This window comes from Tachysurus fulvidraco, chromosome 6 (assembly GCF_022655615.1).
Source record: "Tachysurus fulvidraco isolate hzauxx_2018 chromosome 6, HZAU_PFXX_2.0, whole genome shotgun sequence".
In the NCBI taxonomy this organism is placed as follows: Eukaryota; Metazoa; Chordata; class Actinopteri; order Siluriformes; family Bagridae; genus Tachysurus; species Tachysurus fulvidraco.
In genome coordinates, this window is record NC_062523.1 from 11,089,967 (window position 1) to 11,102,265 (window position 12,299).

The 12,299-nt window shown below is 37.8% G+C and overlaps 3 protein-coding genes across 5 annotated transcripts; 1 reads left to right on the forward strand and 2 right to left on the reverse strand.

Moving 5' to 3' along the window:
- Positions 1–903: 903 nt before the first annotated feature.
- Positions 904–4,513, reverse strand: LOC113654166 (spermine oxidase-like). Its single transcript, XM_027164137.2, has 3 exons — positions 3,004–4,513; positions 2,728–2,911; positions 904–1,951 (listed from the first exon to the last, which is right to left on the reverse strand). The coding sequence occupies exons 1-3, from the start codon at positions 4,173–4,175 to the stop codon at positions 1,832–1,834; spliced, it is 1,476 nt and encodes a 491-aa protein (XP_027019938.1). The 5' UTR covers positions 4,176–4,513; the 3' UTR covers positions 904–1,831.
- A 1,304-nt stretch (positions 4,514–5,817) lies between these two features.
- Positions 5,818–8,540, reverse strand: LOC113654137 (spermine oxidase-like). Of its 3 annotated transcripts, none has more exons than XM_027164096.2 (4): positions 7,958–8,539; positions 6,663–7,860; positions 6,385–6,568; positions 5,818–6,259 (listed from the first exon to the last, which is right to left on the reverse strand). In XM_027164096.2, the coding sequence occupies exons 2-4, from the start codon at positions 7,853–7,855 to the stop codon at positions 6,140–6,142; spliced, it is 1,497 nt and encodes a 498-aa protein (XP_027019897.2). In that variant the 5' UTR covers positions 7,856–7,860; positions 7,958–8,539; the 3' UTR covers positions 5,818–6,139. The 3 variants fall into 3 exon arrangements, with proteins under 3 accessions (XP_027019897.2, XP_027019899.1, XP_027019896.2); XM_027164098.2 differs by having other exon boundaries at positions 6,663–7,838; positions 7,958–8,538; XM_027164095.2 differs by having other exon boundaries at positions 6,663–8,540.
- A 474-nt stretch (positions 8,541–9,014) lies between these two features.
- ybey (ybeY metalloendoribonuclease) lies at positions 9,015–12,128 on the forward strand. Its single transcript, XM_027164529.2, has 4 exons — positions 9,015–9,493; positions 9,576–9,707; positions 10,065–10,133; positions 11,894–12,128. The coding sequence occupies exons 1-4, from the start codon at positions 9,284–9,286 to the stop codon at positions 11,993–11,995; spliced, it is 513 nt and encodes a 170-aa protein (XP_027020330.1). The 5' UTR covers positions 9,015–9,283; the 3' UTR covers positions 11,996–12,128.
- Positions 12,129–12,299: the final 171 nt, after the last annotated feature.

Here is a 12,299-nt window from a genome sequence, read left to right on the forward strand (position 1 = left end):
GGCCCCTAAAAACAAAGCCATAAATAGTTAAATATCCTAAATAGTTCTACTCAAGCGCCATAATAGAACTAAACTCCAGCTGATGGAGACAATATCATTATACTAAAAAGACAAAAGACTCACGACACAAAGATACTACATGTGCAATAAACTCTCTTCATGTCAATAGTTATATATTATTTAATTCTTCTCTTTTATTTTCTTTTTATATATTTAATGTATATATCTGCTCACTTTGCACCTTCCTATTAGTTACTATTAGCACCTCAGACCAAGCGTAGAAGTCATTAAGCGCAACTGTGAGGGAGGTGTCACTGTCACAGACAGGTGTTGTCTTGTAATTCATAATCATCTGGATGACCGCTACATGTGCTGGGTATCTCATTGGTCCAGGAAATGGCTGTGGATTCTCTGGGCTTATGCACTCTTTGCCTCTCTAAAGGCTCGGGACAGTTTGGCCCTTGCCGCCTTGTCCGCTACTCTGAAGGTTAAGTCTCTAGATTTCAGCCGAAAACGCACCTTTTGCAGTCATCCACGGCTTCTGGTTGGAGCGTGAGGTGATGGTTTTGTAGACAGTCACGTCCACGTCATTAATGTGTTTTACAATCTGTTTACATCAATATCTGTCTACATCTACACTATATCTGTTTACATCTTTGTTTATCTATTCAAGCTTACCTTTTCTATCATCTGTTTACATCGTGTGTGTGTGTGAATGTGCACCTTTTAAACGAGACCCTTCATTTCCTTGTGCAGATGTACATTGACAATAAAATATATTCTATTCTATTCTATTCTATTCTATTCTATATAATCCTGACAAACTGTATCTTTTTTGTGTGTTTTTTTTTTGTTAATAAAATAAGACAGTCATTAAAGGAACCCACACAGTCTCATTACATGCTCTTTTATACCTAGTTTTATTATACATGTAGGATAACACATGTAGTCAAATGTACATAGAGTTCATCGACAGTAAGACAAAATCCAGGCTAATGACATAATCATAAACAAGTGTAACTTATATTCGTTATAGTATGCAAAAGAAAAGCGAAATATCAAGTCTTTGAGTCTCAACTATATAAAAATATGTCAACAGAGTCTTTTCATTTAAAAATAAGAACATTAAGGAAAGGTTTGGTTAAATAACAAGCACTCCATACTCCATGTAATAATTGAGAAGTAGCAATGTACCCTAACCCTAACCCTAACCCTAACACTTGTATTTACTTTCTGAACAGCACTTGAAAATATTCACCAATAAGTAAAGTGTTTCATGAGATTAAGTGTTAGAAAAGAGAACATAGTGAGCAGCTTTGCTGTAACTCACCAAATCTAGTAATTCTGCAACAAGCTCAAACCTTCTTGAAAATCTTCCACCCTGACATTTAGTTACAAACCTCCTTCTCTGTAATTAAGTGTTCAACTATTTTATTGCTTTATTTGATTATTGCTTTATTTAATTTCACACCTTACTGGCTGAGACCTTGTTTATTTTGTGTTTTAATGACAAAATGGTGAATTTAGGGTCTTACATACTGTGAATCTTGCTGTTAACTATAATATTACAAGTAGAAGGAGCTGTACAATAGCGCCACCTGGTGATAAACAGTAGAATTATTTTTTTATAACTAGAATCTTATACACAGGAAGACTTCCTTTATAAAAACTTCCTGCTGTTGTCTAAGATTTTTCTTATATCTTTTCACTGAACCTTATAAAATAAATGCAACCAATGAAAAAATTTGTATTTTCCTTGCATCAAGAAGAACTTAATTAATTAAAATTTAGAAAAAAGCTAATGTTCTCTATGGACAGATTCCTTAATGGCTTAATTATTGTACAGTTTAATGAGTCTCTCTGCTTCTCTGACCCCAGATAGATAAGCTCCGTGGGTGGTGGTGTAGAAGTTCTCATGAGTGGCTTCACCTGCAAACAGCACCTGCAGAGGCTTCAAACACACAATAAATTAATTTAAAGCCTCCTCTCACATTGATTTGTGTGTAAAATTTAATGAAATATTTTCTCTTTAGCGATTAACTGGTTCAGAAATAAAGACAAAACATATAATCTGTGCAAGATGTACCTGAAAACGGCTTCTGGTGTTGAACTTTGTTAAAGTATGCTTAGTGTTGTATATTAACTCACTTTGTTCTTTATGTTAATACCGGCTTAACCAGTGAGGCAAGAAATTCTCCTTCTTTATACTGTCTATTATACTGCTGCAAGGTCACATAATACCATTCCATGCCTTAAGACAACATGAGCAGCTACTTCAATAAGACCCAAGGATCTACAGTACTTGTTGCAGATATTGGTATGTAGCACTGAATAGGTTCATGATACCCTTCAATAGTGGGTTCTTGGAAAAGAAAACCTTTATAACAGAGAACTTGGCCACATTAGTTCTGCAAGGAAAAGAAAAAAAAAGACCGGCGGCTGTTATAACAGCAAACGGGGAACCAATCCCACAAATGGATGTGATCATCAGGTGTCCATATAATTTTGGCAATATAGTGCATATGCAACCTTAGACAGTATGTTGTTTTCAAAAACTCTGCACAAAATATGAAATCGGTTGTGTTATTTCTTTTCAAAACAAAGTTTCTACTTCAAACTTCCAGGATACAAACCCTTCAAACATGTAGATAAAAAGAGGATTAATTAAAAAAAAGGTTTAATTAAAAAAAGTATTAATAGCAACAGTACTAAAGGAACGATAGGTACCTCTGTGTCTGAAGCTTTTGTCTGTGGAGGAAGAGGTGCTGCTAGTGCTTTCTGATTTGTCACGCCATTCACTCCCTTGGGAATGAATGTATAGGAGCCGTAGACATTAGCGTCATGGCCCCACTTAGTGATCAGAACTTTGGACACATCAGGAACAGGCCAGCTTGTGAAAGACCTGAGCAATCTTCAAAGAAAAGTTACTTTTTTAATTTTTTTTAAAAGCTTTACAGAACTAAAAAAACAAGCCAAGTGGGACAGCATGACACATGATATTACCTTACACAAGTGTCTCGAACCTCACTGTCTGGCAATGTCTCCATATGAAGAGCCTCTTTGCCTGTGATCCAGCCACAGAGCACTGTAGGATGACGGGCCACAGCATCAAAGCCAGAAATCTTTTTAAACCATGTCTTTTTCCAGGTATCCTCTTCACTTTGACTGCTATAGACTGCCTTATCTTCAGGTCCCTCGTCCCACACAAGTTGGATTCCTGCACAGTCTTCTGGCCAAAATCTTTCACTGAAACACAGGAAGATCTTGTCCACGGTACCAAAGCCGAGCCTCTCAATAGCATCCAGCTTTGATTTTGGTAAGGCAGGTTCAAACATGGTTCTTGCTTTTTGTTTTAAAACCCCCAGAGATACAGTCACAATCACATGATCGGCATCAAAGATTTTATTGTTTTCACAGATCACTTTTACATCATAGTCCTGTTCTTCGTCCTCATCTTCGTCGCTCTCAGAGCTTGCATTCAAGTCCCACTGGATGCTTTTCACTGCTGTATTGTTGAGAATCGTTCCTGTAGGTAGACCATTCAGAAGAAGATCTAAAATTGCTTGATAGCCCCCAGGACCAAGGGAATTTAAAAACTCCCCATCCAATGTAATATATTCACTAGCCTGAGATGCAGACACTTCAAACAAAGAAGATACAGCCTCATCTGTGCATTCATTTCGTTTACACCATTCAAAAATTCTTGATCCATCTTCTTCATTAGCTAAAGGTGATTGAGCATAGGACACATCAAGGTAATCTCCCAAAGTAAGGTCTCGGTACCTTTTTGGCAACTCTGAGTCAAATGCCTTGGAGGTGAGTTTCTCAAATAGAGAGGTGACCCCATCAGCAAGTTTATCTGGCAAGTGTTTTCCATCCTCTTTAAAAAAGTAGTCTTGAGAACTTTCAGAACTGTCACGCAAAGCTTTTTCAGCTAGTAGATTATGTTTTTTTGCTAGTTTGTAAAGGTCATTTCCCTTCTGTCCATGGATCCAGTTAGCACCAAGTTCAATAATGTTCTCTGTAAATGGTTTAGTAGTGCAAACTCTTCCTCCTACACGATCTTTAGCTTCAAGGATCTTGACATCCTGAAATCCAGCCTTGATCAAAGTGGCTGCTGCAGCAAGACCTGCAAATCCTGCACCAACCACCACAATCTTGGCGTCTTCAGACATGACAGAAAATGTACTCTTGCTTTGAAAGAAGTAATCACACTGATGAGCAGTAAATGTCTATTATGATTTTGTTTATATTTCACTAAGCAGTGTAGGTTGTTAATAACTCCAAACTAAAACATCTACTCACATCCAGTTGTTTCACACAACAGCAGAGGTGTTGTCTCTTCAGCAGTTTAACTGACTCTGTGCTCTACCGGTGAGATAATACCGGTTTGACAAGGGAACGAACTGACCTTTGTTATACGTCTATTATACTGCAGCAAGGTCACGTGATACCAATCAAGACCTTAAATCAACATGACAATAAGTACTACTACAATAAGACAAAACATCTGCTATACTTCTTTGCAGATATATATGTATGTAGCACTAATTATGTTTATAATAAAATCCAATGAGTATTTTTTTGCTGTTTGCTTGTTTTAGAAAAAGCTCATTTATTTGTGTAGCTCACAAATGGAAAATTGATCCACTTTCTATATCTGTGGTCAAGTTTGCAGTTCTGAAAGACCAGAACCTTGAACAATGTTTTTCCCCAGCTGCTCTGTCTAATTGTTGAATTCCTATTAATCCTGGAAATTAACTGTAAATCTGCTAAATTAGTGAAATATTCATTTAAAATCCCATCAACCAAAGAAACACAAACCTCCTCGGGAAGCTTCTTGTATGACAGTAATAATAACTGTAAAATAATAAACATATGTTTATAAGGCTTTACAAAATCTTAAATTACCAATGACTGATTCCTCTGCTTGAACACCACTGTACAGAAGTCTCTCAAAGTCAGTCAGTGTATCTGTGAGTTTGTGTATGCACAAGAGGGCAAGTAACTCTTTCCTCCATGTGCCCTTATGTTGGTCTCTATAGGTTTTGGCAGGAGCATGTGTTTGACATGCATGTTGCAAGTCTAACAGATTGAGGCTAATAAATATACCTCATGTGTTTTTATAGTGTAAATAAGAGTCATAACACATATAGTCAAAAGCAGGTCAATATACCAATAATATCAATTTGGGACAGAAATGTTTAAATCTGGATTAGCAACACCATGGCAGGGAGATCAATTAATATGTCATGTAGTGCAAACAGGAAGTGCGGGTTAAATAAATGTGACGTTTCTTCAAAAGCATTTTCTAAAGGCAACACCCACATTAAAAGGAAAACCTATACACCGCAGCACAGTGCCTAAAATGTTTACCTGAGTTACAACATTAGCTCAGATCATTCTATTCAACCTCTGTTTAAGTGTAAAGACTGTGGCTGCCATAGATAGCAGAAAATTAATATAATCAAATAGTTAATATTATATAGCTTCTTTTTTTTTTCATTTTAGAAAAGCCATGTATGTAAACCAAGCTCTACTATTGACTGCAAATCCAAATCTACATCAATTACCTGTTACATATATGTTGTTATTGTTTTGGCAGATCCCTGTCCGGGGTCGCCACAGCATATCATCGGGTACGCATATTTTATTTGGCACATGCTTTACGCCAGATGTCCTTCCTGACACAACCCTCCCATTTTTATCTAAGCTTGGGACCAACACTGAGAGTTAACTCTTCAGTGGCTGGATTTGCTCCCTGTCCGTGAATAGAACCCTAATTAGCTGTTACATAAGACTCAAAAAATGCACAGAATCAGTGAGCAGTTTATTGTATTTGTCTTTTAAATAAGCTGAATGCAACCTTGTGTCTACAATTCAGGTACTGCAAAATGCATCAAACTTTGGATCATTCAGACCTTCAATAAGTTACAATACTGACTTTGATTTAAATAACCATCAATTACATATAGTATAAATTACAGGATCATCAAACCTAAGGTAAACGATTTGCCTAAACGGATGGAAAACTGCCACAGAAATTGGTTCAAATATAACTTGTTTAACTTAACATTTTATTATAGTATCATCAGGTAGAAAAACATTGCATCAGTGTTGGTCCTATGGACAGAGAGTTTTAATAAGAGTAATGGTTAATGAGTCTCTCTGCTTCTCTTAGCCCAGTCAGATAGGCCCCATGGGTGGTAGTGTAGAAGTTCACATGAGTGGCTTCACCTGCAAACAGCACCTGCAGAGGCTTCAACACACACATACACAATCATCCAGCTTACTAATGTTCAGTATTATATGAAAAGGATAGCAACATACAAGTAACATTGTAACCTTGTGACATTGTGCTAAATAAAATAAAAAAAGTTGTACCTTGTTTTCTGAGACTTCACTACAAGAAGGAAGAGGTGCTGCCAGTATCTCATGCTCTTTCACCCCATTCACCAAGTGAGGAACAAATGTATAGGAGCCTAGTACATGTGGGTCATGACCCCACCTGGAGATCAAAACTTTGGTCACATCAGGCACAGACCAGCCAGTAAAGGAGCTAAGCAATCTTTGAAAAAAAAAAAAAATACTATTTATAAGTATAGTAGTAACAACAGTAACATTTAAAGGTACAATATGAAAGTTAATTTTGCATATTGTACCTTACACAGGTGTCTCGAACCTCACTGTCCGGCAATGTCTCCATATGAAGAGCCTCTTTGCCTGTGATCCAGCCACAGAGTACTGTAGGGTGACGGGCCACAATATCAAAACCGCAGATCTTTTTATACCATGTCTTTTTCCAGGTATCCTCTTCACTTTGACTGCTATAGACTGCCTTATCTTCAGGTCCCTCGTCCCACACAAGTTGGATTCCTGCACAGTCTTCTGGCCAAAATCTTTCACTGAAACACAGGAAGATCTTGTCCACGGTACCAAAGCCAAGCCTCTCAATAGCATCCAGCTTTGATTTTGGTAAGGCAGGTTCAAACATGGTTCTTGCTTTTTGTTTTAAAACCCCCAGAGATACAGTCACAATCACATGATCGGCATCAAAGATTTTATCGTTTTCACAGATCACTTGAACATTGTGGTGCTGTTCTTTATCCTTGTTGCCTTGGGAGCTTGCTGTGAAGTCCCACTGAATGCTTTTTACTGCTGTATTGTTGAGAATAGTTCCTGAAGGTAGGGCTTTCAGAAGAAGATCTAAAATTGCTTGATAACCCCTAGGACCAAGGGAGTTAAAAAAGCCTCCTTCAAGAGCAATGTAGTAACCAATCTGAGATGCAGACACTTCATATAGAGAGGAAGCTGCCTCATCTGTGCATTCACTTCTTTTACACCATTCAAATATTTTTGATCCATCTTCTGATGTAGCTAAAGGTGATTCAGCAAAAGATACATCAAGATATTCCCCCAAACTTAAGGATCTATGTTTATCCTCCAGCTCAGACTCAAAGGCTTTTGAGGTTAGTTTACTGAACAGGGAACATACCTGATCAACACTGCCAGTTGAAAGCTGTTTCCCACCATCCATGAAAAAGTAATCACGCGGAGTAACGGAGTGGGGCAAGCACATGACTTTGCTTGCGGTTATGGTCTCAACCAGCAGGTCTTGCTCTTTGGCTATCTGGTAGAGGGGATTCCCATCCTGTCCATGGATCCAGTTAGCACCAAGTTCGATAATGTTCTCTGTAAATGGTTTAGTAGAGCAAACTCTTCCTCCTACACGATCTTTAGCTTCAATGATCTTGACATCCTGAAATCCAGCCTTGATCAAAGTGGCTGCTGCAGCCAGACCTGCAAATCCTGCACCAACCACCACAATCTTGGCATCTCTGTATACAGTATTCATGTTAGCTATTCAAGGCAACAAGAGAAATGGAAATGAAGGCTTAATCTTAGAGTATAATGTATACACCTTACACTTTAGTTATTTGTTTAATGTGATACTTACATATGACTGCAATGAACAATATTGTTTGTACTTTTCTAACAAGGGAATCTGCCAACTTCCAAATGACCTTTGGAATATAAAGCACTGTATACTATATAGACATTTTACACTCATGACATAATCTTAGTTAATGATCTACCATGGTTCCCTTTACATTGGTTCTGGCCATTCTTTTATTATTATTTTTGTCTTATGAATTTATGAAGCATTTTCAATCAACATCATAAACAGTTCAAGCCCAGAGATGTACCATTTTTGGGGAGTGTAAATATTTATGGTATCCATTTCTATTCTATTCTATTCTATTTTATTCAGACCATTCACTCACTCACTCACTCATCTTCTACCGCTTATCCGAACTACCTCGGGTCACGGGGAGCCTGTGCCTATCTCAGGCGTCATGATACAGGCAGGATATGTATGGCAGGATACACCAGGATACTGCCAACCCATCACAGGGCACACACACACACTCTCATTCACTCACGCAATCACACACTAGGGACAATTTTTACAGAGATGCCAATTAACCTACCACGCATGTCTTTGGACCGGGGGAGGAAACCGGAGTACCCGGAGAAAACCCCCGAGGCCCGGGGAGAACATGCAAACTCCGCACACACAAGGCGGACGTGGGAATCGAACCCCGACCCTGGAGGTGTGAGGCGAATGTGCTAACCACTAAGCCCCCCCCCCCGACCATTCATTGTAGCATAAAGTTTTTAAACTTAAAGTTTTTAAACTGAGTTTTTAAACTGAGTTTTTAAAAGTTCATTTGCAGTGACAAAAGTCCATCATTTAGTAATTCACTGGTTTTAAACAGGGTTGCCAGATGCGTATACCGAAAAATCCTACTTTTACTTCTGAACAGAAATTTGAGTGCGCTGTTATTACTATTCACTTATAAAAGTAATTTTACTTTCCCACTTTTCATTCACGTCTGTGAAAGCAACGCAAAATAGGGAGTTCTCTTTAAAACACGGCAACAATGTTCAGCAAGTCGTACTTCCGGTCCGTACATTTTAAGCCCCGACAAAACCAAATAAAGTGTGAAACTCTCTGTAATGAACGTTCCGGTTATGCGGAATCAAAATACCAGGTTTTTTAATTGTTATAATTTAGCGTTTTATTTGCCTGAATGAACGCGAACACACTATATATTTTTTGTATATAGAGTGTTGACGTATTTCCTATAAAATAGATGCATAAATCTGAACGTTTATCTAGTAAGTTAGCTTGTGTCCCACCAGTCGGACGGATAATATACAGAGGAACACCGGCTTCTGATAACTTATTATATTTATAATGTAAACATAATAAAATATAATGGTTGTACTTGTGAGAAATCTGCAGAAGGTTGTTCCGATTCGACGTGTCATGTTACGCAAAGACGTGGAGACCCTGAAAGGCATTTTGGGGGTTCAAAGGTTTGACCTGGGCGTCGTGTGTGTGGACAACCGCAAAATCCAACACATCAACAACACGTACAGGAAAAACAACACGCCGACAGACGTGCTTTCATTCCCCTTTCATGAGGTACAGACGTCTAAACGAAACGTGTTCATGTTGCAAACCCCAAGGTGACTTTCTACAAATAAAAAACTGTTATTTTTTATAGGATCTGAAGCCTGGGAAGCTCCCATGTGCCTTTTACAGAGATGAGTATAATCTAGGAGATGTTGTGTTAGGGGTAGAATTTATAATGCAGCAGTGTAAAGAAAGATCCTGGGACTTTTATGGAACCCTCACAGTAAGCATATTTTACATTTTATCTCTATGTATATATAGACATAGATATCTCTCTCTCTCTCTGTGTGTGTGTGTGTGTGTGTGTGTGTATATATGTATCTATCTATATATGTCTCTCTCTCTCTATATATATATATATATATAATGAGAGAGAGAGAGACGTGTGTGTGTGTGTATATATATATATATATATATATATATATATATATATATATATATATATATGTATATATGTGTGTGTGTGTGTGTGTGTGTGTGTGTGTGTGTGTGTGTGTGTGTGTGTGTGTGTGTGTGTGTGTGTGTGTGTGTGTGTGTATACCAGTAAGTGTGAACCAGTTTGTCTGTTGTGGTCCACCAGGTAGTAGCTGCACATGGAATATGTCATTTGCTTGGATACCGACACGACAATGAGGAGGAGTGGGATGAGGTAATAAAAAAAATGACAACCATGATGAAATAACTTCCATACAAATCTTAAGAGGACATTTACAGATATTTTAGTTATTTTAACATTCTTTCCCATAGAATTTCTTTCCCATTTTTCTTCACATCGAACATTGAAACTTAAACACGACTACATAAAGAATAAAATGGTGTTGTTACGGGAACATAAGTTAGTAGACAGTTTAAGTGTAGTGCATTACCACCTAAAGGCCAGTAGCACTGTCAGATTTATTTGATAGCGATTACAAATATCAAATTACTAATTAGATTCGTAAAGTTCTTTGTGACAAACTTTGATGTTGGCTTGTGGGTGCAAGTATTCCCAAAGGCCGGTATGCTATGGTGCCAATTCTTTTGGAGGCGGACTGCACGTGACATGATCCGAATACCTGTGAGGAACTTCCCACTCATTGCTCTGAGTGTTTTGATATGTCACATGTCAATGTTGTGGAAAGTTTTTTATTTTCCATATTTTGGGGGCGGGGCTGCAGGAAAACCAGTCGGTACATCATCCTTTGTCTAGAGTATCACCCTAAAGAAGCTTGGTGTAGATAGTTTGGTGTAGATAGCTCGAAAGCTTGCCGAGTTGTAAACATTTATAATGGGTGTCTATGGCAAAAAAGGCCAGTTTGAGACCCGGTACCATGACAAACTTCAGTCCTATGACATATCCAATTTTGGTCCATGTGTTTCGAAAGCCCGGGGAGTGGTTTGATACATTTTTGTTTAAGAAGAATAAGCAAAACAGAATTTTGGCCTCTACAAGCCGACATAACACACCCTGCTGGAATGAAAAAGCGGCACCTACAGAGCATATGCCATGGATCTTACCGAGAAAGGTGTGGGAGAGCTTGCACATCTACCAATCAATATACATCACTATCTGACTTATAGTCATGAGCTGCAGCTAATGACAAACTAAGTCATGAGTGAACTGATGGAATTGAGGTTGCTAGGTGCTCTCTGCTAGGTGATTGGATGAGTAGCCAAGAAATACAGGAAAGCTGTTGCTTCTTTGAACCAAGAGGAGCTAAGTGTGGTAAATTTGGCTCCTGAAGTCTGACTGAACTACTCAGAAGGCTACTACCACAATCAAACAAGGAAGCGGATGAAAATAATTGATGAATGAACAGGCCGTGCTTTTAAACTGTTACATTTAATGTTGTGGAATATCCTGTTATAATTTACATTATAACATATTTACACAGTCTCCATCAGTCCCGTACGCTCCAAGTTAACAGGCTGCATATTACCAAAAATAATGAAATGTTCTGTCCTGAAAAATGATAAAACATACAAATGTAACAAAGTGGTGACATTGGAAGCTCAAATATTTAACACCCACCTACAGCATATTATATTGATTAAATACATTTATTTGTTAAATATTTAATCTGTTTATATAAGGCATGTCTAAATGTACCCACAAGGGCTTTAAACAGTTGAGTTTTGTTTTCAGCACTCAGGTGAGGCTTCTGCTTGTCTGGTATGAAAACTTGTACCCACTGTAAGATCGAACATCCTTATTTTATTGAATTATGAGATTTACATTGCAAACTTAATTGGAACGACACTCAGAAGTTCCGTTAAAACTGAAATTAAAAACTGTATAGAATAATAAATAGCATGTTAAAGTAGTTGGTCATATTGGGAAACATGACAAAGTGGTGCTAAATGTTCTGTAGATCAAGAAACAAGCCTGATACGGTCGATATGTTACATGTTAATTTGTTCTATTGCCAGATGTTTCAGAAAGAAAATTACATCCTGAATGAGTTCCACAGACTAACCGGGCGTCATCTCGAGCCTTTAACAAAGAGATGCACAGGAGACGGATGGCACTGAAAAAATTACGAGGACAGTGGACTTGAAAGCAAAGAATAAGACAATCACCTCCGTCGAACTTGCTGTGGATTTAGCTTACATTAAAACAATTGTGTATTCCTTTTATATAAATAAATTTTATTTTTAAAATGCATTTTATGATGCCAATGACTGAACATTAAGCAACTAAAGCATCTATCACCATTTTATGAGATCTGTACCTTAGAATATGACAGAGAGGTCACTACTGATGACATGGAAAGCTTAAGTACATGTTCCGAAGATTAAGTTACCAAGCAAAGTAAAACAGGAAACAAGAGCCAGA

Bases quoted from the DNA above. Each gene is read 5' to 3' on its own strand.
- LOC113654166 (XM_027164137.2), bottom strand. From the start codon at position 4,175: ATGTCTGAAGACGCCAAGATTGTGGTGGTTGGTGCAGGATTTGCAGGT. The intron at 2,912-3,003 runs GTAATATCATGT...TTTTCTTTGAAG, and splicing joins GTTCGAGACACTTGTGTAAG to ATTGCTCAGGTCTTTCACAA. The intron at 1,952-2,727 runs GTACCTATCGTT...GTGTGTTTGAAG, and splicing joins CAAAAGCTTCAGACACAGAG to CCTCTGCAGGTGCTGTTTGC.
- LOC113654137 (XM_027164095.2), bottom strand. From the start codon at position 7,855: ATGAATACTGTATACAGAGATGCCAAGATTGTGGTGGTTGGTGCAGGA. The intron at 6,569-6,662 runs GTACAATATGCA...TTTTTTTCAAAG, and splicing joins GTTCGAGACACCTGTGTAAG to ATTGCTTAGCTCCTTTACTG. The intron at 6,260-6,384 runs GTACAACTTTTT...TGTGTGTTGAAG, and splicing joins GTGAAGTCTCAGAAAACAAG to CCTCTGCAGGTGCTGTTTGC.
- ybey (XM_027164529.2), top strand. From the start codon at position 9,284: ATGGTTGTACTTGTGAGAAATCTGCAGAAGGTTGTTCCGATTCGACGT. The intron at 9,494-9,575 runs GTACAGACGTCT...TATTTTTTATAG, and splicing joins TTTCATTCCCCTTTCATGAG to GATCTGAAGCCTGGGAAGCT. The intron at 10,134-11,893 runs GTAATAAAAAAA...TTCTATTGCCAG, and splicing joins ATGAGGAGGAGTGGGATGAG to ATGTTTCAGAAAGAAAATTA.